The sequence below is a fragment of the Puntigrus tetrazona genome, chromosome 25, assembly GCF_018831695.1.
Source record: "Puntigrus tetrazona isolate hp1 chromosome 25, ASM1883169v1, whole genome shotgun sequence".
NCBI lineage: Eukaryota > Metazoa > Chordata > Actinopteri > Cypriniformes > Cyprinidae > Puntigrus > Puntigrus tetrazona.
The window spans coordinates 5,780,193-5,803,531 of NC_056723.1; the positions used below are offsets into that span (position 1 = coordinate 5,780,193).

General features: G+C 38.0%; 1 protein-coding gene and 1 long non-coding RNA gene across 8 annotated transcripts in view; one reads left to right on the top strand and one right to left on the bottom strand.

The window, feature by feature from the left end:
- Positions 1-5,378: 5,378 nt before the first annotated feature.
- On the bottom strand, positions 5,379-6,934 carry LOC122330902. Its single transcript, XR_006248094.1, has 3 exons — positions 6,600-6,934; positions 5,913-6,003; positions 5,379-5,837 (listed from the first exon to the last, which is right to left on the bottom strand). It is a non-coding gene; the product is annotated as an uncharacterized LOC122330902 (long non-coding RNA).
- Positions 6,935-7,217: 283 nt separating this feature from the next.
- The window catches only part of akap13 (A-kinase anchoring protein 13), a 75,400-nt gene continuing 59,278 nt past the window's right edge, over positions 7,218-23,339 (top strand). For 5 of the 7 annotated variants that reach the window (XM_043228255.1, XM_043228254.1, XM_043228259.1 and 2 more), the window contains exon 1: positions 21,941-21,991. In XM_043228255.1, the coding sequence (XP_043084190.1) occupies positions 21,973-21,991 (19 nt within the window). In that variant the 5' untranslated portion in view covers positions 21,941-21,972. Of the gene's footprint in view, positions 7,356-21,928; positions 21,992-23,339 lie in introns of those variants that run through there. The other 2 variants (XM_043228256.1, XM_043228253.1) reach the window with 2 other exon arrangements.

Genomic DNA, 23,339 nt, shown 5'->3' on the forward strand with positions numbered 1-23,339 from the left:
TATATACAGTTTGCTATCAGTAGTAATATATAGTGCCATCCTATAATAACTGATGAGTAACATATACACTAAATGCCATAATGAATCAATAAACACCTACTATTCATTCTAAGACCCAAAGCTAATTTTCCTCGTAGCCCCACAGAATTATTACTTGGTGCAAACATTTAATTCTTGAGACAGCTACTTAGAAGAAAAGCTCAGACAGGCTCTGTGTAGTGCAGAATCATCATGCTTATATTTCCACACCGCTTAAGTACTCTTCTGGCTCGGAAACGACATTCCTTGTCCATCACTTAGAAATGATGGCCCAAGCATTGACCGAATGCAGTATATTCTGCAAAGCGTTGGTTTGCGTTTAACTAGAATTAGATTTTCTGGGACCTGCAAATCAGTCTGCGGCACTTAGTTTCCCAATAAATGCGAAACCTCAGATGCTGATTACATCTTCCATCAGCTCTGCCTCAGCTGAAAGCCAGTGATTGGCTGATGACCACATCTCTGAAATTAAAGCCCCGCCCTCTCTGAATAAAAACTAGGATTTCTGTAGTTGGTTCGGGTTAAGATTTGGTAACTCTCATCAACAGATTAGTAGACAGGCCTTTACAGGACAGGACCAGTTGTCAGGGAACTCTGAAGTAGATCTTCATTAAAGTCTAAAAAGGACTAGAAAGAGACCCGCCGGTCCCCTATGAGATATAAATCAGGAAGTGACCAGCTGTAAGCACTTTGCCGAAGCTCTCATCTGCTCTGGACGATCCACCAATAAAAACTAGTGATATACTGTACATGATGCTGAGATTCACTGCAGCGAGGGACCTCAGGGCATTCGGTCATTACACTTTCTTAATAGAACAATCCATTATGAAGTCAAATATATAAAGTAATGTAGATTAGATTGGGTTTTCAGCCATAGATTTTTGTATGATATATATTTCTTTTAAATATATAAGCCGTGTGGCTTTAAAACTGGTAATGTGGTTAAATAATGGGAAGGTAATATAATCTGAAATATAGGGGAGCGTATCAAATGATGCTCTCATAATTCAGTATTGACGAACTCACAGCCTGTCATCAAATTTCTGCAGACAATTACTTTCCCAGAGCTGTCCGACACACTTTTTTGATGTCTCCTTGAAATCAGAACCGGTGTTTTGTGGCTTTTATATGCAAATGTACACCTAAACGTCAGCAAAATGTACTTTAAGCAAGTATGCCAATGTAAAATGTACAGTGTTTATTTGTAATATCTCAAAAGTAGTGCTGTCAAGTAATTAGCTTTCGTTTTTTTAATAAAATTGTATTTATTAAGCTTTTGTTTACTTAATACTTGTGTGTGTTCTATGTGTATTTATTATGTATATGTAAATACACACATATAATGTGTATTTCAAAAATATTTACATGTCTATATTTATATTCATATAATTAATATTATACAAATATATATATATATATATATATATATATATATATATATATATATATGTCTTTATATATACACAATAATTAAACATAGTTCACATTATGTAAACAAAAACGTTTATTTTTTATCCGATTAATCATTCGACAGCATTACAATTAAATTGTGTTAAAAATTGACATGCATTTTTATCATATATATATAGTAAAACAGTATCATTGTGACACATGACTACAATTAAAAAAAAATTTACATTACATTTTGGTTTTCCAGATTCTATAAGGTACGTTAGAATATAAATACTTTACAACATTCTAAATATCTTTATTGTCAATTTTGGTTAATTTAATGCATCCTCTCTGAATCAAAGCATTTATTTTATAAATGTCATAAATACATTTCAGAAACAAACCAACAGATAGACGTTTGTCTACTCGATTCATAATGTTATCGTAACCGATATCTTACTGTTAAAAAATGATTATACCGCTATCTGCGTGATCAACCCTGCTGCTCTTTAAAAGCAGTATTTATTGAAAACACGAATAGTACCTGGCAACCCACAGAGAGGCCAGGTGCACCCGGTTTGCTTGTGGGGGTGGATTATCTTTTCAAACAACTGAATAGAGACTGGGCTGCTGAATAAACAAACCACAGAGGTGATGTCTCGGCCGCCTTTGCTCTCTCGAAGCAAGCAGGAGATAATCACGTCGTTCCGAATGTCCAATTATCATACACTTCAGTAAGCATTCAGCACAGCCAGATAAAATACTCGCCAAGAACTCGTTTATACAGTGCAATTAAAATTGCATCTGGCTTAAAATTTTTATAGTCAAAACAACGTATAGTCACACACGCCCACATGGCTTTCGTTCAACAATGCGGTCATTACCGTGACCATACGTCTAGCAGAGTTCGTCTTAAAACTCGGTTTTAGCATTGCGGTTTCCGCTGTTCGTTCGCATTCGTTAGTGGTAATTACAGACGTCACTTATAAAGATTTAACCTGCTCGAGTTCTGGTAAATTCTACTAATGAGAGATCTGACATTTAGCTAACTCTCGAGACTTCCGCCTTCGGTGTCTCAGTCGGAGCCCCTTTGCCGAAAGGTCAAGCTCGTCTCTTTGAGCGATTGGCCGGCAGAGTGACTGTGACTCGGATTGGAAAGGTGTTGATGATGTATGAAACTGATCCGGGTTTACCTGCTTCACGTCTGGGGTCACATACATCACCCCGGCTCATCAGTCAGACTTGAATGGTGTTCGTTTGGCTGCCTTCCGATGGCCACATCTGACACAAAGGCAAAAATAGTGCAATAGATTATAATCATACAGACATCTTATATCAAAAACAGATTAATTTTCAGAAATATTAGTATTATACTCTGTTATAATTCTGTAAAAACACGCATTTTTCTTTAAAAGTTAGGCCTCAGGAAAATGTTTAAATTGATAAAATTTTAGTATGAAATATTTCAGATTGTTGTTTATATTGTGCATTATATATATACACACACTACTATTTAAAGGTTTGGGGAAAAAATACTTTAATTCAGAAAAGATGCATTAAATTGCATATGTTACAAATGCGTCAAACAATTAATTATTATATATGATATTGTGTATAATGTGAAATTGTGTATATATAAAAATATATATAAAAAGTGTATGTATGTATATATATATATATATATATATATATATATATATATATATATATATATATATATATATATATATATATATATATATATATTGTTTATATAATAAATATGCAAAGTGCAAAATACATAAACATTAACTAAATAATTAATTAATTAAACAACATTTTTTTTTGGATGGAGTTTAATGGTTTGACCGCACTAAAGATTTTTTTATTTCAAAATAATTCTGTTCTATTGAAATTTTTATTTAAGAAACAGTCCTGAAAGACAAAACGCAGCATTATTATTGTTAAGCAAATAAGCATATTAAAATAATCTCTGAAGGATCATGTGACACTGAAAATCTGCATTGCCATCGCATGAAGAACATATAACGATATGCCACGATATTACAGTTTTTACTTAATTTTTTATCACATAAATGCACATTTGAATAATATAAATAAATAAATAAATAAACAAACATACTCATGTAGTTTGTATAATCAAATGCATTAAAAAAAAACCCTGAAGTCAAGCCACAGGTGTGTCCAGACTAATTTCACTGGAAAACTAGGAAGCCAAAGAACTTCAACTAATATTTTGAAATATCCTTCAAATGAACTCGAAACATCTGCGCATCTCAGATTTCTTCATGCGTATTGATTTGTTCTCCTTTCGTTGTTCAGATCTCTTTGCACTGGTAGCTTGCTCTGGCCGCTTGGAAAACGTAAAATAAATGAAAACTCTTTCAAAAAAAATTACCTGTTGCCGAAATCTTTATCACACAAGGTTTTCCTTTTGTTTTGTACTGAGGGGTTCTGGTCCAACAGAATGATGCAGAAACAGGGGGGGAGAGAGTGAGAAAGTGAAGCAGAGAGGAGGGGTCTGGTCGTGGAGTTCCTTGATGCAGTCTGTGCAAGGACTGAATGCTAATCAGACAGAGGCCTTTCCCCATGCTTACAGCAGTGCACATACATCTTGTCAGCCCCTGCAATGACACACACACACACACACACACAATAAGAGCCCACTTTGCAGCATTCATAACTCAAACTGGTTACTTCTGCTTTATTCGCGGTGTGAAAACACGCTAAATAACGTAGCCTGCACGCGCATATTAACATTTCATAGACAAACAAATGCATATGCAACGCTTCTCCGCCCCGGGGGCCGGATTGATGGTCTGTCATCGCCGCCGCAGCGGCTCTGGAGGCAGATGTTTTAAATGATCATTTAAAGGGTAAATCACACTTGCCTGAGTAAAATCCTTTCTGAATGGTGAAGGCGTAGACTGCTGCTAACAGCTAAATAATTCAACATTATTGATGTGACAGACAGTGCACAAGCTTTGCCTGGCATCTATCATGCAACACGCGTGCCTCAAAGGAGAGATCTTTTCAGTCGACACACTTTTCTGTAAAAAAAAAACAAACTGAAAATTGAAAATATTTGTACATTTATGTGCCTTTAGAAAGGGGACAAATATATTGCTGTATTTTTGTGTTAACATGATTACTATAAAAAGTAGTCTAATGGCATTGATATTTCTACTTTTTTAATATATATATATATATATATATATATATATATATATATATATATATATATATATATATACGACAACTACTGCTACTACTACTATTATTCAAATAATATATTCAGCATAAATAGTAAACTTATATATATATATATATATATATATATATATATATATATATATATATATATATATATATATATATATATAAACAAAACAGATAGTTTTGAGAGATGTGTGGGTATGAAAGGACATGAAAACAGTCTTCTTCTGTATTCTGAGGTAAATAGCGACCTCTAGTAGTTGGATAAAATACTACAGGGGCATTTTTTTTTTGTTTTACACTTTGTTGTTGCTACATTTGGGACAAGTCTCCCAAACCTTATTAAACTAATGAATCCACTTGATTAATCTGAAATTATGTTCAAAGCCATGGAAATTAGAACAATGGGGAACAACTATGAATAATGTATAAGTTTTCTCACCCTTTTTTAACATTGTGGCTTACGCGCCCTTGTATCAGCATAATCCCGAGACAACAAATTGAGAATTTTAAGTACTTTTTCTGCTTAACAAAGTCGAACCATGTCTGCAGAATCACACCGCCTTCTGGGAGAATCATTTGTTCTCCTGTTACTCTGTTGCAGGACTGGTTAAGCTCAAATGTTGCACTGAAAAATTCACACGACTGCTCAGCAAGTAAATGAACATGTAGGCAATATTTATTTTTTATTTCCTCAAAGAAAAGGCACCTTACGATAAACAAAACAGAATGAGTGTACAATAATGAATACTGAAGTCCTCAGAGGTAATTTTCAAGACGACAAATATTAAGAAATTTGACTTATAAAAGTCACTATAACACTAACACTATAATTGATCATAATTTATGTGAATTTGCCTTCTTTATGAACATTTGCTTTAGTTAGTGAACAGCTATAAGCACCATTTACATTTATAAATGCATCTCAGAAATTGCTTTGTCTTACATAACGTTTTTCTAAATAGGCATTTAAGCTGAAATTCTATATCAAGCAAAATTCAGAAAAAATATACTGTTTTTTTTGTTTTTTTACTATCTTGCCAACACCACAAGTTCACAAACATGTCATATTGTGAGTCTGTGCTGGGCAGCAAGTCGCCGAGATCAGTGTGTTCTGGAGCAGCCCAGCATGACAGGAACCGGAGCCAGCGTTCCTCGTGCGCTCTTATTTATTTAACCCGAGACAAACCCTAGAGAGAGAGAGATAAAGAGAGTAAGAGAAAGAAAGACGGAGTCTCGATTCATTCAAAACCCAAAGAAAGCACCTCAGCCCTTGATAGACAACGGACACGTGGTAGCAGTGAAACCAGAAGAGACTCTTGGGCATTTTCTACAGCTTTCATCTTGGCTGCAGCACTGAGAGAAAATAAGAGCACAAATAGAGAGGGGGAATTAGTAGATCTATATAACTAAAAGAATACACTGGAACTGCAGTAGCAGGTTTGGTATACATACATATACACACATACATACATACATACATATATATATATATATATATATATATATATATATATATATATATATATATATATATATATACACACACACACACAGACAGACAGACAGACAGACAGACAGATAGATAGATAGATAGATAGATAGATAGATAGATAGATAGATAGATATACATAGACAGTATAGAAAAGCAAAGACAGAAATACAGACAAACATAGAAATACATATAAAAACTGCCTTGTAACCAGGCAGTTTTTGGTCACTAATAACTTCAGTAGTATTTTTCCCTACTATGCCCGTCAATGGTGACCTAAAACAGCCTGGTAAAAAAATAAATAAAAAAATAATAATAATAATATTTTTTTTTGTGTGTGTGTGTTCGGCAGAACAAAGAAATTGAGGGTCAGTAAATGGTGACAATATTTCAATTTTTCTATTCCTTTAACGGGGACGAACAGCTATAGATTAGAATTCAACCCAGTTGTAATATTTACCCTGTCCACACGAGGTCAGTCGTATTCATTTTATAACTTTTCTTTGGCCATTGGATGCGTTTCAATTTGAAACCTTAGACAAAACTCGTACTGGCAGCACGGCTTCTTAAGACAGTCGTCGCTTAAAAGTATATCAAAAAAATGTATAAAACAAACAAAAGCTTACATAGATCCACATAACAGCCTAAAACACAACTATCGTCACGTAAATTAAACAGCGCCCTAATATCATTAGAAAAACAAACGCGTTAACATCCCGTTCAAGAGCGAGAAATAAGTTGAAACAAATGTCCTATTCAAGCTCGTTGAATGAATAAACGGTCAAGCATGCGACAGACGGGGCCAGGGCTTGTAAGAGAGACACCTCACCGCTCCAACTAACTGCTGGTCCCGCCCTATGAGACATGCGGACTAGAAGAATAGAAGTTGCTACAGTGTAACAAGTGATTTGCGTCTCTCCATTCTGAGAACGTTTTACATTCGTCAAAACCCGCGGCGCCGAATAAAAGTTCCAAAATTGCAACAAGGGGCGCGTTTAGGTACGTTTTAGAACGCTTTTTTTTACTCCAGTCAAACGCCGGAGCGTAACAAAGTAGTTAGTCTCGCGACGTTCATTGGAATAGAAGGACAGCTCGGCGCGTTCGCGGTTAGCAGCCAAACAGTCCCCGGGAGACGATGTTGGACGGTGTTTTGTGAGCGTTTAAAGGGAATGAGAGCGAACGAGAGAAGCACGCTTTGAGCACCGCGGCGTTCGAGGTAAGAGAGCCTTGGGTTTCCTAAAAGATTTGACGTGAAGTCATTGCAGTGTGATGTTACCGGCACACCTGGTGTGAGAATTTCTGCTTTGGGTGCAGGTTATGTTTTAGATGTCGCGCTCGAGTCGCGATAACTTAAGAGCAAACAGATATTAACCCCTGCTGGTAGATTCACACATAACTGTGTGAAACATGTGAGGATTCTGGGGATCCGAGCTGGTCTTTAACTGGATGCCGCATGTCATATTTGCAACACTTTTATTTATAATTAAGGAAAAATGTATTTGCTTAACAAGTGTATTTCCATGTAATATAATAATTGTTGTTGCTATAAATTATATTTATTATTATTTGTATTTCTAGAAGTCAGCATGTTGTTTAGTGTTCTGGCAGTAAATAGTCAAAATGTTACGTTTCGTCACACTATATATATAATGTATTTTTATTAATCAAAACATATTACTGCATTTTAAATTCAGTTCACCACGTCCCAAAAACTAGCTTGACCTTAAGATGGTCTAACCAGCTGGTGCTTTCAGAACAACTACAAAACTATCATGTTCCAAAACACATTGATCAGCTTTTATCATTTATAATTGAATTGCAACGCTTATTTTTTTAATTTATATTTTTATTAGTTATTTTATTACATGTTTAATTGTTCAAATAGTTCCGTAAACTTTTTTTGCGTCTCTCGTTTCTGCTCTTGAATAAAAGAACCTTTATAATAAGACAAAAAACATTGACAAACACGCCTTTGATCTGAAATCACCTCAGCCATATGTTCAATATCAATAGCCTGGTTTGAACCCCTGCTGTTATTCTAATCATTTGGTGACCTGATAGATACAGAAGGCGTTTGCATTTCACCTGAGCCCTTCCTCTTCGGATCGGTAGAATGTAAAGAATTTATCTTGTCAGATTATATGACCTGACTGTGTCATTAGTTGCTTCTGAGTCTGAAGGAAACCATAGCCTGTGAAAATGGCAGAATCGAATACAAAGACGGAGTTGACTGTTAGTAATCATTAAGATTCTGCCTCGCATTTTGTTATTTGAAATATGCTTTTTTTTTTGTGCGTGTGTTCCCCAGACCTTACAGTCCTAGATTGTTGTTCTTGCGTCTAGAAGCTTTGGAATTCCCGGGGTGTGTTTTGTATTTGGTTGTCTGTCGTTTCTGGCCTCTATTATTTATTTAAGCAGTGGTTCTCAATTGATTTTTGCTTCAGTTTTCTGTATGTCGCGCTTTTGCACCCGTCGCCGTTAACAGCTTTGTTTATGGAAATCTTGCGTTTCGCTGGCCAGATCTAAAAATCTAATATCCTTGCAGATTTTTTAATTTCCTCAGTACTCTCAAGGTATTTGCCACCTTAATGAAGCACATATGAAAACTTCAATACAGAAATAATAGTGGCTAATAATGGAAGTTCAAGTTTTTATTGTTGATCCGAATTCCGGGCCTGAGCCTTTCTCCAAATGCAGTTGTCAAACAGTGAAAGTGTCCGATTATAGAGACGAAACCGCTGCCAGAAGAAATCCAAGAGGGTTCATCTGTATCTCATTACAGAGAATGCCGTTTTAGCTTCTTTCTGGTAGATGTTTTCTGTCGAGATCAGTACTGAGTCGACCGATTCGAATTCTTGGGGGATTGAACGTTTAGGAAAGATTGCGCTTATTGTCTAATCTGTGTTGGTGGTCATCTTTGACCAAAAAAAGGCATGATTAGCTTAGTTTTTCAGCTTGGCTCATTTGTCTGCTTTGTGCATGGCGGTATATAAGCTTTGTTTTGTGATTAATTTTCACTTTCAGGATCTGCGTATTAGAACTGAATATCTTAAGAGCCTCTAGCGGCTCTTACTATACTTTGCCCTCCAGTCAGCATTGGCCTATGGGATGACATACAATATCTGCGCTCGTATGTTGTTGCAGCTGCTTATGCTATGTACTCTATGTTCAGACGTTTAGCGCACTTTGTGTGTGATTTTGAAGGAAGTATGCTCACCAAGGCATTGCTTATTTGAATAAACAATACAAAAGTGCACATTGCACATCTAGTTTTCTGTGTCACACGATGCTTCTCGAAATCATACTAATATGCTTATTCGGTGTGCAAGAACCACCTCTTATTATTATTTACGGTGAAAATGGTTGTGCGGTATTTCAGGGTTCTTTGATGAATAGAAAGTTCAAACAAGCTACGCTTATTCACTCAGTTTAAAATAGTTTTAATAGAGGTAGATGGGGTCAGGTAGTAAAACATGAAAAAAATAACCACTATAGCCACAAAATAGTACATTTTGAAACCAGTACAGAAGAATCGAACTAACGTAAAGCCAATCTTTCAGAGTTATATTTTAATTTGTATTGAACTCTGAACACTCCTTAAGACCAAGGAAAAAAAGCTGCGTTTAGGCAAATAAAGGGAAAATGATCTGTACCGAGTTGTACTGGGAGAAACGGGTCAAGAGAGTCCCATTCGCCACCTTTTAGTAATCAAAGAGCTCCATGGTTACGCAGATCCCAGGAAGCCCAATTCTCCCAATGGAGGCTGTAGGTTTCAATGTTTTCCAGACATGCGAAGGATTGTGCTGATGTGGAATCAATAGAAATCGAATATAAACCCGGTCTATTCCAGTATAGTCAGCTTGGAGTATTGAGCACTTGGAGACTCTAGAAGTGCTTTTCCAGTTCTACCGAGTGTCTCCGTCAGTGACGGATATCACATGAGTCTCCTGGGCCTCTTGCTTTTTTAATAAAAGCGGCCAGGCAGACAGAAACTGCGGCCATGTTCTCTGATTCAGCACATACTTGAGGAAACTCCAGCCTTTTATATTCAACTGGTTAGAAGTAGCTCTCAAACAAGACCGTTCTCATGAACATCCATCGATTGCCCAGAAATGCCAGCTATTTTGTTTTTCGCTCACGGAAGAGCTGCTTGTTACTGCTGAATCGCATGTACAGCGTGCCGTTTCAGTTTTGAACAATGAAGAACATGGTCAGTTTGATTGATTTGGTTTTAGCAGTCAGCAGAAGTATGTCCTAGTAGTTTGTTTATGGAAAGAAACACTCACATTTCAGAAAGTGTTTTGTCCAGATTCTTTTGCAGCGCTGTGGAAAACCACACAGATTGCTTGGCCCTCAAATTTTGCCGTGCAATGGTTTTTGTGTATTAAACAAAATATTGAGATTCGGGTTTTTGTCTCCACGAATGTAACATGATTAAAATTTAGCTTTAGGAAGACACTTGTGAGTAAAAGTCCTTGCCACAGTTCACCATGCCCGAAAGAGTCTAAACAAGAGACTTGCTGTTGCTCTACAGTAAAGGCATTATGTAATTTCTCAGAAAAAGAAAAACTAGTGGGCCTGTCAGCTGTAACCAAAGATTGAAAGTGCCTCATTAGTGTAGACCTGAGGATGCCTGACATGTGCAGGAAGTGCACCGTGTTTCCTTTTAGACGGCATGTGTGTAAGTACTTTCAAGTCTATTAGCGAGGCTCTGCTCTTTGTTGTTGTACCCCTGCCAATGACCTGACTCTTCCCTTTCTGTGTGACGTCATATCTGTTATCTACCCTGTGGTTGTCAATGCAAGTTCAGTTTTGCAGAATTACAAATAAAAAAAAAAAGTGCTGTCAAATGATTAATTGCGATTAATCTCGTTCAGAATAAAAGTTTGTTTACATAATGTGTACTGTGTATATTTATTATGTGTGTGTGTGTGTGTGTATGTGTGTATATGTGTATATACATATATACATATATACAAGTATACGCACATGCATGTGTATATTTAAGAAAAAGGGGTGATAAAACACTTTTATAATGATGTGACAAAAATATGAAATGGAAGCAGGGTATTCAACAATAAAAATGTTTATGCATGTTTATGCAGGAAGCACAGCTTTTCTCTGCGCTCATTTTCTCTGGGAAAAAGGTATATAAGTTCTGTTAAAAAAAGTTAATATCGGTGCCCTATCGCTGGAATATTTGCCAATACCAATATATATGCTCAAAGTGGCCGATTAAAATCTGCACAATTATATATTGCTCAGAATTTGGCTATAGGTAATGCACCCCTTCAAAAACATTACCAACATTGAACTCTTTAATTTAATTCAAGTTAATGGAAAAAAAAAAGCTCTTTAAAAGATACTTGAACTGCTAGGTTTCCCATTGACCAGTCCAGTGCTGTAGAAATATCTCTGTGCTTCATTCCCTCTGTTATTTGTTGACAGCCAGCTGTACGCACTGGAACAATAGGCCTCAGGTGTCTACATTGAAACTGGGTCATCAGCTGTGCGGCTGGATGTGTCCGTCGGTAACCTCTTGCGCAGGCAGGGCCTAGTGTTCTTCATGCAAACATACACCTCTTTGTAAGAGCACACATCTGCAGTTTTAATGGTAATGTGCGTCTGGCCAGTTTCCTGTGAGGACTCGAGCACTTTGCAGGCTGTCGCTGCCATTGCCGCTAGTTTCTGGCTCATCTATACAGTCAGTTATGGTGACTGGAGAGATTATCGCGAATTTGAAAGGCAGTGCCTACTGGGAACGTTTATGGTTATCGAGATGGTGATAGGAAAATCCAGGACTTTTCTTTTTTTGATTATCAAGTAAAATGTTCTTAGTAGATGATGAACTTGTTAAATAGAACAGACGGCCTGGTTATTCATGTAGCATCTGACTTCAAAGTTCAGATTCTGTATAATAAATGAGATTGGAAAGATTGTCAGTCTTTACAGGTTTTTATTGCCTTTTTTTGTCTTTGAAACAAGCGTTGAGTGAGTGGCCATTTCTTTGTTCATTGTCATCAGTCAAAATGCCCATGTTTGAGTTTGAAGTATTTTAATGAAGACAAGATTGAAATTTTTTTTTTTTCATCCACTGGTTTAATCTCCCCAAGATTTTCAACATTGTCCTCAGCTGACTGGAATGTGCTCAGCAGAGAATTCTTACCGTAATATGACTATATTTAGTCTTTGGGTGTGGGTTTGGATCTGGGAAGATTTTATCTCCTTTATCTTGCAGAATATGTGTTGAAAATTGCCTTTAATAAGGCTTGTTTTATGGTCCTCTTGACTTACAATGTATCAGGCCACTTCCTCCTGGGAAGCCAAAATACTCATTCAAATGCCCTTTGATCGGTCTGCCATGATGTAAATGTACAAAGCTTCAGTTTTTCATCTCTAGATGTTCACACATTAGAATGAAAGATTCTGGGCTGCATTCAAACTATTAAAGGGGTTATGCTTTATTGTGAAAACACTTAAACTTTCACGAAATTCTTATTCTGTTTTGCAACAATTTTGAGGGAGGCAACTGCAGCACTTCCATGAAGTCTACAATCCAAAATTGTGCAAATGTCGCTTTTTAGGTTTTGACATAACCTGCATCAAACTGCATTTCACACTTTAGATTGCAGAATCCATTTTACAGTGGTCGTTGTATGAAAACAGGATTCACTGAAATGTCTTTATATGTAAAATAGTACACCTGTGCATCGTATAATGCAATGGACAAATATTGACATATGGTGGACTTTGCTTAGCTTAGCTTGATATTGCATTGTAAATATTACCCTGATGTCATGACTTGAAATTCAGATGCTTCAAGTCACTTCAAGAATTTGTTAGAAAATGTAAAATATTTGGATATGCAGGACCCTGTAGCCCATTCTAGTGTTTTTAGGTCACAAAATGCATATTAAGCAGTATGGGAAACCAATGATTAAGTCATTGAATCAATGCTTCAGTCACGTTAGATTGATAAAGCAGACCTCTGCGCTTTGTCTTCCTCTGGGTATGGCAAGGAAGCGGAAGGCACGGCTTAGTTTTGCATTTTAACAGCCTGTCCAGGATCTTCTGTGGGTCACATCCCCCTTGTGGAATCAACCTGTCAGAGGTTTGTCAAATTAAGCTCTCTGCTCTCTGAGTCTTTCTGGTTGAGCTCTAAAGATAAGGGAATATGATGAATCGATGTCTGCTGCTAATAAATAAGGAATTTTTCTACTTAAGTTTGAAATTCACACCAGTGGTAAGAATAGTTGCCCATGTTTTTCTTAATATGTGACTTTCTTACTATATTGAAGGTATAGTTCGCCAAACACAAAAGAAGAATTCCCAAAAACTCTGCTGGCTGCTTTTTTCCGTGCGCATACAGTAGATGTTAACTAAAGCACAATTAAATGATTATTGAAAGTGATTCAACTGTATTTCACATCTTTCACATCTGCCCTAGCTGCATTTCACAAGATTATTAGAGAATTAAATGACTCTGATCTGTTGGAGTGATCACAGTGGAGCCAGTTTTCTTAATCGTGACTTTTGTACTGCAAATACGTTTAAGCACCGTCACTATCTGTCATGCGATTCTGTTCCCCTTTCAGGCTGGACCTTATGGTAAAACTAAGGACATTATTAACCGTCTTTATATTTAGTCATTAACTTTAGCTTGCGGTTACGGTAAAGGTTGTTAGTTTTCAACACGCGCTTGTTGTGTTCGGCCAATCACAATGCACTGTGTCAGCTGGCCAATCAGAGCAGACTGCACTTGTTGGGAGGAGGGGCTTTGTAGAAACATTTGAGGGAGGCGGGCAAAGAGGAACTACAATATACAGTATTAAAAAAAAACATGTCAACTTATTCTGTTACACCAAATACACAAAATAATGATCTTTAAAATAGCATCATATTACCCCTTCAAGAAGACTTAATATACAATGTGTGACTATCATGGTCCCCTGTTATGATATCTGGCCTGATATGAAAGGTCTATTCATGCTATTTCAGCAGATGTCACATTTGCCTTCGCTCAGGATCTTGACAGTGTACATTTCTATCTAGGGAACATTCTCGTCTTAATGTAGACACCAGTGAGAAACTAGCAGGAAGCAATGGAATGCTCTCTTTAAAAGCCACGAACACCAGACAAGAATGCTGCGGTAGTTCGATATAATTGTTTGCAGCTCTTTCCCTTAAAAGTTGCCAGATTGCATACAAACATGCAGCACGGACCTTCACTGGGCATGTGCCGTGAAGAGTTGTGGAAATTTTTAAATGCACGCAACTCGGCGTCTTAGTCAGTCTGTTATTAAGTCCATTAATCACTCACAATCTTTGTGAGTGGTGCTAATAGAATTAACTGTAAGTTCAGTGTTGGTTCTGTTTTTTGCATGTCGAGGCTTGCGTATTAGTGAAGTTCATTGACCCTGTGAGTTTTGGGTGGTGCTGGTGTGCCTTTATTGTGCGTTCAGACAGGGCCTGTTTACTAACAATGGTGTACTAAGCCCCATCTCTAAACGCTCACCTCGTGCACTTGGTAAAACGCATTGTTGGCTTTTAATTGGCTGATAGTTGCTACACAAAAGCTCTTTCTCGTCATACAAAGGTCCCACCTTTCTGTTTCAACTCCGCGATACAACTGAAATTTCTTAGTTGTTTACTTCCTCGCAATCGTCGAAGTTCACAAAAGTTAGCGAGATACGGATGGCACTGACATTTTTTTTTGTCTCGTAAGTGACGTGAATCCATGGTAAACGTATTCTTTTTAAACTTTTCCTATCTGTCACAGAGTCAGCGGCTGCTAAGTGAAATCTCGTGCTGGAATGGAGGATGTCAAAAGCCAGTTGCTAGCAGTGACGGTTGAATGTTTTCAGATAAAAAGAGTTTGTCAGGCCCGCTATATATCAAGCTAATGAGAGCTTCCCTTGGAGAGGTGGAAGCATGCCTTTAGTCCGAGCTTTGGCTTTCACTTTTCAAAGATGGATGATGGTTAAACAGTCACTGAGTCTAACCTCTACAGGGAATGGAAAAGTTCAACTTTTGCTTTAAGCTGCAGGAGGGACCATCATTTGACTTATGCTAATAGCTTTCTTAGGATGTTTGGCTGCTGCTTTGAGCAACTGATTGAATGCGTTTTTTTTTTTTTTTGGATGTCAAGAGTTTGCGGGATCTGCTTGTTTGCTCACTAGGGGGCACTTAACTTGTAGTGATTATTGTCGCTTTGATTGCACAGATGTTATTTAAACCAAACTAAGCTAGACAAATGATGTTTCTGAGTTAAACTGAAAATTTAACCAGATCTTGTTCTTTCCATATTTAGTATTTTCAGTATTTAGTTGTTGTGTCTAAATGTCTTTTCAAAATAACGATAATATTCAATGTTTAAGTGTTATTTTTAAAATCTAGCCAATAACTGATACATGTTTATATCTTTTTTAGGAATATTTTTAGTACAAATGCAAATCTCTCTATTTTTTTTTGAAAAAGGTTTACCATCTCAACACAACCACAGCCCTCCAGTTGTAAGTTCACCATTTTGGCTGCTTGATTTCCATCTCGTCTCTTTGGTGTGGCTTTTTGTTTAGTGGGAGGCCAGTCGCTCTTGCACTGACCCGTGCAGGGGGGCCGTAAATCAATCCACCAGTTAAACTTCAAACTCCATGGAAATCCTCCTCCCAAGATTCCGTCCGCACACGCGTTGCACACAAGCCAAAGCCGATGATCTTTTGTTTTAACTAAACCTGAGAGGCTGTGCATAACCTCTGACAGAATCTTAAATATGTTGTCATTTTCAAAAGCTTTTATTTTGTATTCGTTCTGCTCTTATCTATCGTTGTCAGCAGTTGTGTTTGTTAGAAATCTTTGCTGGAAACCATAATATTTTCCCTTCGGACTGGCCAGTGTTTCGCTAATTCTTGGGAACGTCTCGTTCTCCGGTTACACAGAAGTGTGGTGTTAGCTTGCGGCCTGTCTCACTCTCACTGATATGCCTGAGCTGGTTTTGTTTGTTAGTTGGCATGGAGACTTCGGATGTACGACAACTGTCTGCTGAGAGATGTGCGATTTTATAATGTGAATTATAAAATTGTTATATAATATATTACATAATATTTAACTAAAGGTACGTTACATAAAGTGGCGTGTTTTTTTGTTTTTGTTTTTTCTAATCTACATAAAATCTACATTTAACTATTTAATTTATACACATTTTAGTTTAGATGTTCAATTTTGGGCCCACACTTTCCATTATGTTTTACTCAAACATGAAGGTGCGGAGCTTGGAACATTTAACACATTTTAATTTGCTGATAGTTACTAATAAATATCCTAAAAAAACTGTTCTAATTTTTCTTGCTTGAAATAGCAACATGGTATTTCTATATTTTTAGAAGTCGCGTCTGGTTCATAGTACTGTAACTCCATCTACAGCTTTATTTTTGTGCTTGTTTGAAAATACTGACCACCATGAGCTTGGTAAACAACGACATCAAAACCCTGAAGTAGTCGCTCTCTTGGCAGTGTGTGTGCTCTGTGTTGCGGTGTGTGTTCTGCAAAGACTAAATATCCTCTTAAATAGGGGTTAGAGTTACTTGAGCTTCACCACCACAAGTATTTGTAATGGTTGATACAGGACTTTACTATGGCAACGCATGAGTGTCATGAGCATTTTTATTATAAAATGTGGTGTTTTTTTTGTTTTCATGGTGCCTCTGGAGCGCAGATCTTATTGGAAAAGGTAAAGGTTACATAAACCATGTTTCTTTCAATGCGCAAGTCAGATGGTTAGTTCATGTTATTTTCTGTGGGTTGTGTCTTTTCTCTCTGAATGGAGAAAAGCTTGACTTGTTTGCACTACAAAGCCTATCCAAATTTCCCAAGGGGATGTTCCACAGGGAGAGCAACACATGCTACATCCTGTTCATGTCACAGGGGCAAGAGGGCCCTCTCAACCCTTCAACACAAATGCGGTGCAACTCTGGCATCTTTCACAGGCCTTGAGATTGACACCCCTGCCATTTCGGCAAGCTCCCGCAAATTAACGCAAGGCCCTGTTGCGCGGATTGTTCATGCATTCCTTCAGCATGACTCTGGCATGCACATTTAAACTGCTAGTTCTCTGTGCCTGTTGTAGCCATTCAAATGAAAACCCTTGGCTATGTTCGGAATGAAGTGCTGACTTACTGCATACCGAGTATTATATTTTGAATATTTTTTTAAATGCCATTTGAAGCTGTATGCATTATGCAGTTAACGTTTTATTCTTTGCAAACTTGTGCAATTGTATTATGTGCGGGAAAATGACCAAAACCAGTACTTGTCACATGCAGCATACTTGCATACAGCCGTCCTTAGTGTCCCTTCTCCTGGAAGGCCACCTTCCAGTAAAGTTTAGCTCTAGCCATAAACACACCTGAACCTGCTAATCAAGGTGTTCAGGATTACTATAAACTTCCAGGCAGGTGTGTTTGTGCTAAACTCTGCAGGAAGGTTGCCCTTTGGGAGCCGAAATGGACACCCCTGCCATAAAGTCATGAATGGTATGGTGGTGTGCTATTCTGAACAGAGTTGAGTGGCTCCTGCAATTTCCGTGGGGGACAAAATTGACAGAAAGGGAAATAACAATATTTGTTCTATGTTTCACACTTTAGGCGTTGACGGCAACTAGACATGATGAATGAGACGCAGGCTAAATCGCCTTATCCTGTAATCCTATTGAAACCTCTCACTTGCTTCCAGACGTCTATGCTTATCACAGCACAGATAGACCAGGAAGAACCTTTTGTTGCGGCTGTCCATATGCTATTTCCTTATTATCTTTTGCGACTGGATCATTCAGGAAGTTTTTAAGCTGTGGGCTGTTGGTTTTCTCCGCCACTCTGGATAATATTTAGTTAAGAATTCTAGAATTATAAAGAAGCGATAGGGAAAAATACACTGCATGCTTTACATTTCATAACAATTGTGCAGTCCGGTTATTTTCAGCAATATTGAATGAATTCTGTAGTTGATTACAGTGTTTTATTTGGACTTTTGAAAGCTTATAGCTATGAGGTGAAGGGGACACAGGATTCTGAGAGGCCGGGCTGTGTTGACTCAGACTAAACAAACAGGTGTCTGGCCCTGGCTGCCAGTTGAGGCCAACTTGGCTTCTACTGGGGCCTGACAGAGGAAATTTAATTTCTCATGCCCCTTAGAGCATACAAGGACACTCCAGAGGTGAACAATGGCTTATATGCAAGTTTATACATGTTGATATGAAATTTTTAGTGTAAGATTCTTGCTTTGCGCTAGCTCTACAGTTTTTCAGTGTCTTGTTAATGTGCCAAGAGTACATTTATTAAAAAGAGTAGATATGTTGTCTAGGCACAGTTTTTTTTATCATTTCTATATCAGTTGTGTTTTTGGGCTTATTCAAAATCATTATTCATATTCAAATTAAACATGAGATTGTTGACTTTGGTTTGTTTCCTCAGGCCCTTTTTCATATAATCACATGGACCTGTTCTCATCCCCTCCACTGTGACTTTGCTCTGCTGCAGTCAAAGCAGTGACTCAGAACATTGCCCCCTCTCTTGGTTTGAACTTGATGACCCTTTGTTTGGGAATGCTGTCGTTTCTTCCATGTCGACAAACGACAAAACCACATTTTCACCGCTGCTCATAAAACAAATGTCGACCGTGATTCCAGAACGACTGTGGTCTCTAAGCCGATGAACCTTGTGCTTCCCCCCCTCAACATTCCCACTCAAATGTACATGATTTGCACATCAACATTTTGTACTCTAAACTGTATTTGAGCTAGAGTAGTGCTTCCTTGCTTTTCCTCTTCTCTTTTGGGAGCACTCTAATCCAAAAATATGAGGTGTAATTATGATGTTTACAAAAATATAGTCTGCGTAACTAGAGATGTTTACTGTGTGAATTGTGATATATGAGCAAGAAGAGTAGCCCATGTCAACCTCCATTCTGGTACCACAAAGATGTTTAGGAGCTATTGTGTGGAGGAGAGGTCTTGATCTATGTGTCTGGGTCTTGACAAGACTCACAGCACCGGGTCTAGACCTTCCATCATTTACCTTCAAGTTATTTTTTCATATATATTGTTTCATATGCACCTTTGATCTTGAAGTTACTAAGATCAAGTTGCTTATGAAACCCAATAACTTGAAGGGTAAACACTGTCCTCCTTCATATGTACATATTTCAAGACAAACATAATTCCTCCTAACAGTCAAAATGGTTCTGGTTTGGGCCATGGCCTAATTTTTGACTCAAGCTAGTTTGGACCAAAGTGGGAATCAAGACCAAACCCTGCAAGACCCTGAGAATCCCAAACCCTCTAAGCGGCAAGTTAGGAAGACCTTTAGTTTAGTTTTCATAACCTAAAGGATTTCTGCAAAACATTTCATTGCAATTTGACATGGGTCTAATCCCCATGGTTGAGACCTTGTATCCAATAACCAGTCTACCAACTGAATGCATTTTAATAGAGATAATACTGTATTGCAGCATTAATTTGAAATGCAGAGGAACTTTGTACTGTGGCTGAGAGTCAGTTGACTGTGGTCTTGAGAAGTCAAGGGTGTCTAATCCTGTTCCTGGAGGCCCAATGTCCTGCATATTTTAACTCCAACCAGCTCCAACTTTCTTGTCTGGCAGTTTCTAGTAAATCTGAAGTCATTGATTAGCTAGTTTAGGTGTTTAATTAGGAATGGAGCTAGATGAAAAAGGATTGGGCACCCCTACCCTAAACCAAGAACTAGAGCCCTGTTCACACAAACGCTGTTATTTTCAAAACTGCTGATTTTTCTATGCGGTTTGGCCATTTGTACACACGCAAATGCAGCACTAGATCACTGAAACCGAACAATTTTGAAAACTCCTGCCAGGGTGAAGATTTTCAAAAGCTCCAGTTGCAGTGTTATCATGTAGACAACGAAACCTTAGTTTTTCGTTTGTGACATTGGAGCCTGCGCTGTTATCTCCGCTTACTGGAAACTTCTTCAGGCTTCTGATTTGCCAACATGGCTTTACGATTGATGCTACATCGCCACCTTGTTGGTTTGGAATGCTGTTGACAGTGCTTCTAAGCATGCGATTGTGTTTTGTATGTGTGTATATCAGCCATCTTTATTTAACTAGGAATGGAATAAAATCTCTTGTCCAGGAGTATACATAAGAATACTCAAGACCACAAAATCAAGCAAAATATTGCTTTAGTAATGTTTCAACAGTTTGCACTTTATGATTCAAAATAAATATTTGGTGTAATAAAAAATTTCACTTCTGAGACCATCTGTGTTTCATTTTTGTTTTGTAAGTGTTGTGTTTAGTCTTGTGTGCATCTATTGTGTTAGATATAGTGAGTGGGCTTAGCTCAAGAGGATGAAATTAGTGGTTATAATTAGAACCAGCTGATTATCCGTTTACCCCATCCTGTTGAGCTTCAACAGTAGCCTTTTTATTCAGCTAAAAGAACAAGAGAACTCGCCTGAAGTAAGAGGCTGTGACCCCTCTCATAATGTCCAGCCCTGTCCCCACCCTGCCGCCCACCCCTGACTTGCTGTCAATATGTTGTCCTTGTTTTAGATTCCTACTTCCTGTCTGTTACTGCCTGTCTCGCATGTGTAGGATAGTGGGGCTTTTGTGGGGGTTTATGGGTTCTCAAAAAAGCCCAAATGTGGTGCTTGAGTTTCAGCGGTGCCAGAATGCAGGCCAAGGCACACAAACTGCGGCCCTCTCTCTAGCCTCTAGACATGAATCTGTTGAGGGTAACCACTGGCTTGCTGACTCTGCAGTGTGCTGGTTCAGTAGGTCCATCTAGGAGGCCTCATATCAAAGCTACGTTCAGGTTTTATGCATGCCCGACCACTTCGCGTCAATCTTTGTAACAGCATGCCCCCTACATGACTGCCCTCTTCTCCACGCTTAGCCAGGTTCTCAGCATCCACAGTGCCGTCTGGCTTAGGATAGGTCATCACCTCTCTCTCCACCGTAGATCTAGCTGATTAGCTGAGATTTGGAAGTGGATCAGCTGGCTAAATGGTTGGTGTTGGTTTTGGGGCAGGGGTACTTGGTGAATCAGCATGAGTGGAAAAAGCAGCAGGTGGGATGTCTGATCTCTTCCTGCAGAATAGGGAGGGCAAAGGTATTCTGGGAATTCCATCGACACAGGAGTCGTAGAGGGGTTCAAGTAAAGTAGCCTGGCATCGTATTAGCAGAGAAGAAGAGATTAGTCAGTTGTCTAGTTTAACACCTAAGCTCTCTTCCAAAACCTAGTATGCCACCTCATCGTCTACTGTCTGTATACTGCATACTGACTGAGTTAATACTCACTTGTGTGTAGCATTTACATGGCCTTATCATAAAGGGCAGAAGACTTTGGCTATAATGCTCAGTTGATTCCAGGTATGTTGCCAAGCTAATGACTCTTATTTGAGCACAAAAACAGAGACTATACTGAGTGGAGTTTAAATCAAAACTGAAGTTAGCATATTGCTAAGCTAATGCCTAAATAATATTAACTATAGTTAAAAGAAATATTGTGCAGTATTTTTAGTTTGATATAACTGGTATTGGTACTTCGCAGCATTGAGGAAAATATGCTTATTCAACTTATCCACCATGTTGGATAGGGCAGTCCATTTAGAAATTGCCTCATCAATTAAAATGCATAAAAAATGATTTGATTTTGTAATCTTTAAAGCTTCCTCAAAAACCTAACTGTTATTCTGTTAGTGGTTTTCAGTCTGATTTCTGCTTTCTTTTTTAAAGAGAACTGAAATTCTGTTCTCTGTTCCATAAAACCTAGTGAGCTCACAGAGACTATCCACATTTTCGCCATGAAGGTCGTTCAACAAGGTAGGCAACTTTATTTGTGCAAGGATGTGTCATTTTATTTATCTTTTAGACCGCATTGAATGTATCCTTTACAAAACAAATTAGTCTCAGAATGCGTTGTGATGAGTTCAGCAAAGAGAGATATAAAGTTTTGGTATGTGTAAAAGTGACCGTTTTCGTCTGAAAGGAATTGTTATGCTAACAGTAACGAATTGTTACTTTAGCAACATATTAATAGAAAACTCCTTTGAAATATATTGCAGCCCAACTTTAGAAGGTTAGTCAGGAACAGAATGTTAGTCAGGGCAGTGGTGTGCTTGAAAATGTCTGTGTTGGGTGTGTGTGTATGTGTTGTTCCTGTGTGTCCAGGTTAGGAGTGGGGCCTCAGATAACCACAAGGACTCCTAAAGGCTAATACCTCACTCGGGGCAGATAGCGGAACAATAGCTGGGGGCGGTTTATCATCCTTAGTGAACAGAAGGCGGAGGCGGTGTTAACACTCCAATGTCACTTGTTTGCCAGCCCTCTGTATTTAGGGGCTGCTCCTGCCGTCACATTAAAAGAGATGATTTGTCACTTTGTCACGTGATTTTACTGTGCTAAGTGTTTTTTTTTTTTTTTTTTTTTTTAAATCAGCTGAGATTTGGGTGTTGTCTGAATCTCTCTGATAGTGGTTGAGTTTGCAGTGTGTTGTGGGTTAAGTGCTGTGGTTTTGCCTCTCATGCCTGGGTGAAGCGTTACACCCTCTTGCAGCTTGCAGGTGGTCAATGTGCTTTGCGGCCAGCCACAAGATTCCACCTAGTGGCATATACTCTGGCACCAGAACCTCTGTTTCTATGTTTGCGTGGAGCAAAAATGGATGGAGTGAGGAAAAAATCCTCTCTGCTTTTCTTTATTGAAAAATAATCCGATTTTTGTGGTATAGTGCATTGTTGTGCAATTGTGAGTACTTATATGTTGCAAAGGTTTTGTTATTTAGGTGAATAGCATATGAGAATTCACTGCGACATATGAGAATTCCATCCAAAAATGGATGAAATGAGAAAGAAACTCCTCTCTGCTTTTCCTTTATTGAAAATAATAGCATCCTGAAACGTATATCTCCTCACAATTTCACTACATTGTGCAATATGCCACAAAAATCTGATTTATTTGTTTATTTTTTTAATTTGCAAGGCATTAAAGAAACATGGTGATCAGTGAACACCTCAGGCTATCTCTATTGTTGAGTCCTGAAAACAGATGCAAATAATGGATTTCCTGTTATTTATTAGCTGTTGTAAAATTTTTACTGAAGCTTTTTAATGGAAGGACCCGGAAGGGGGTGACCATTATGAATGCAGGCAAGCTAATGTGCTCCTAATAGTTA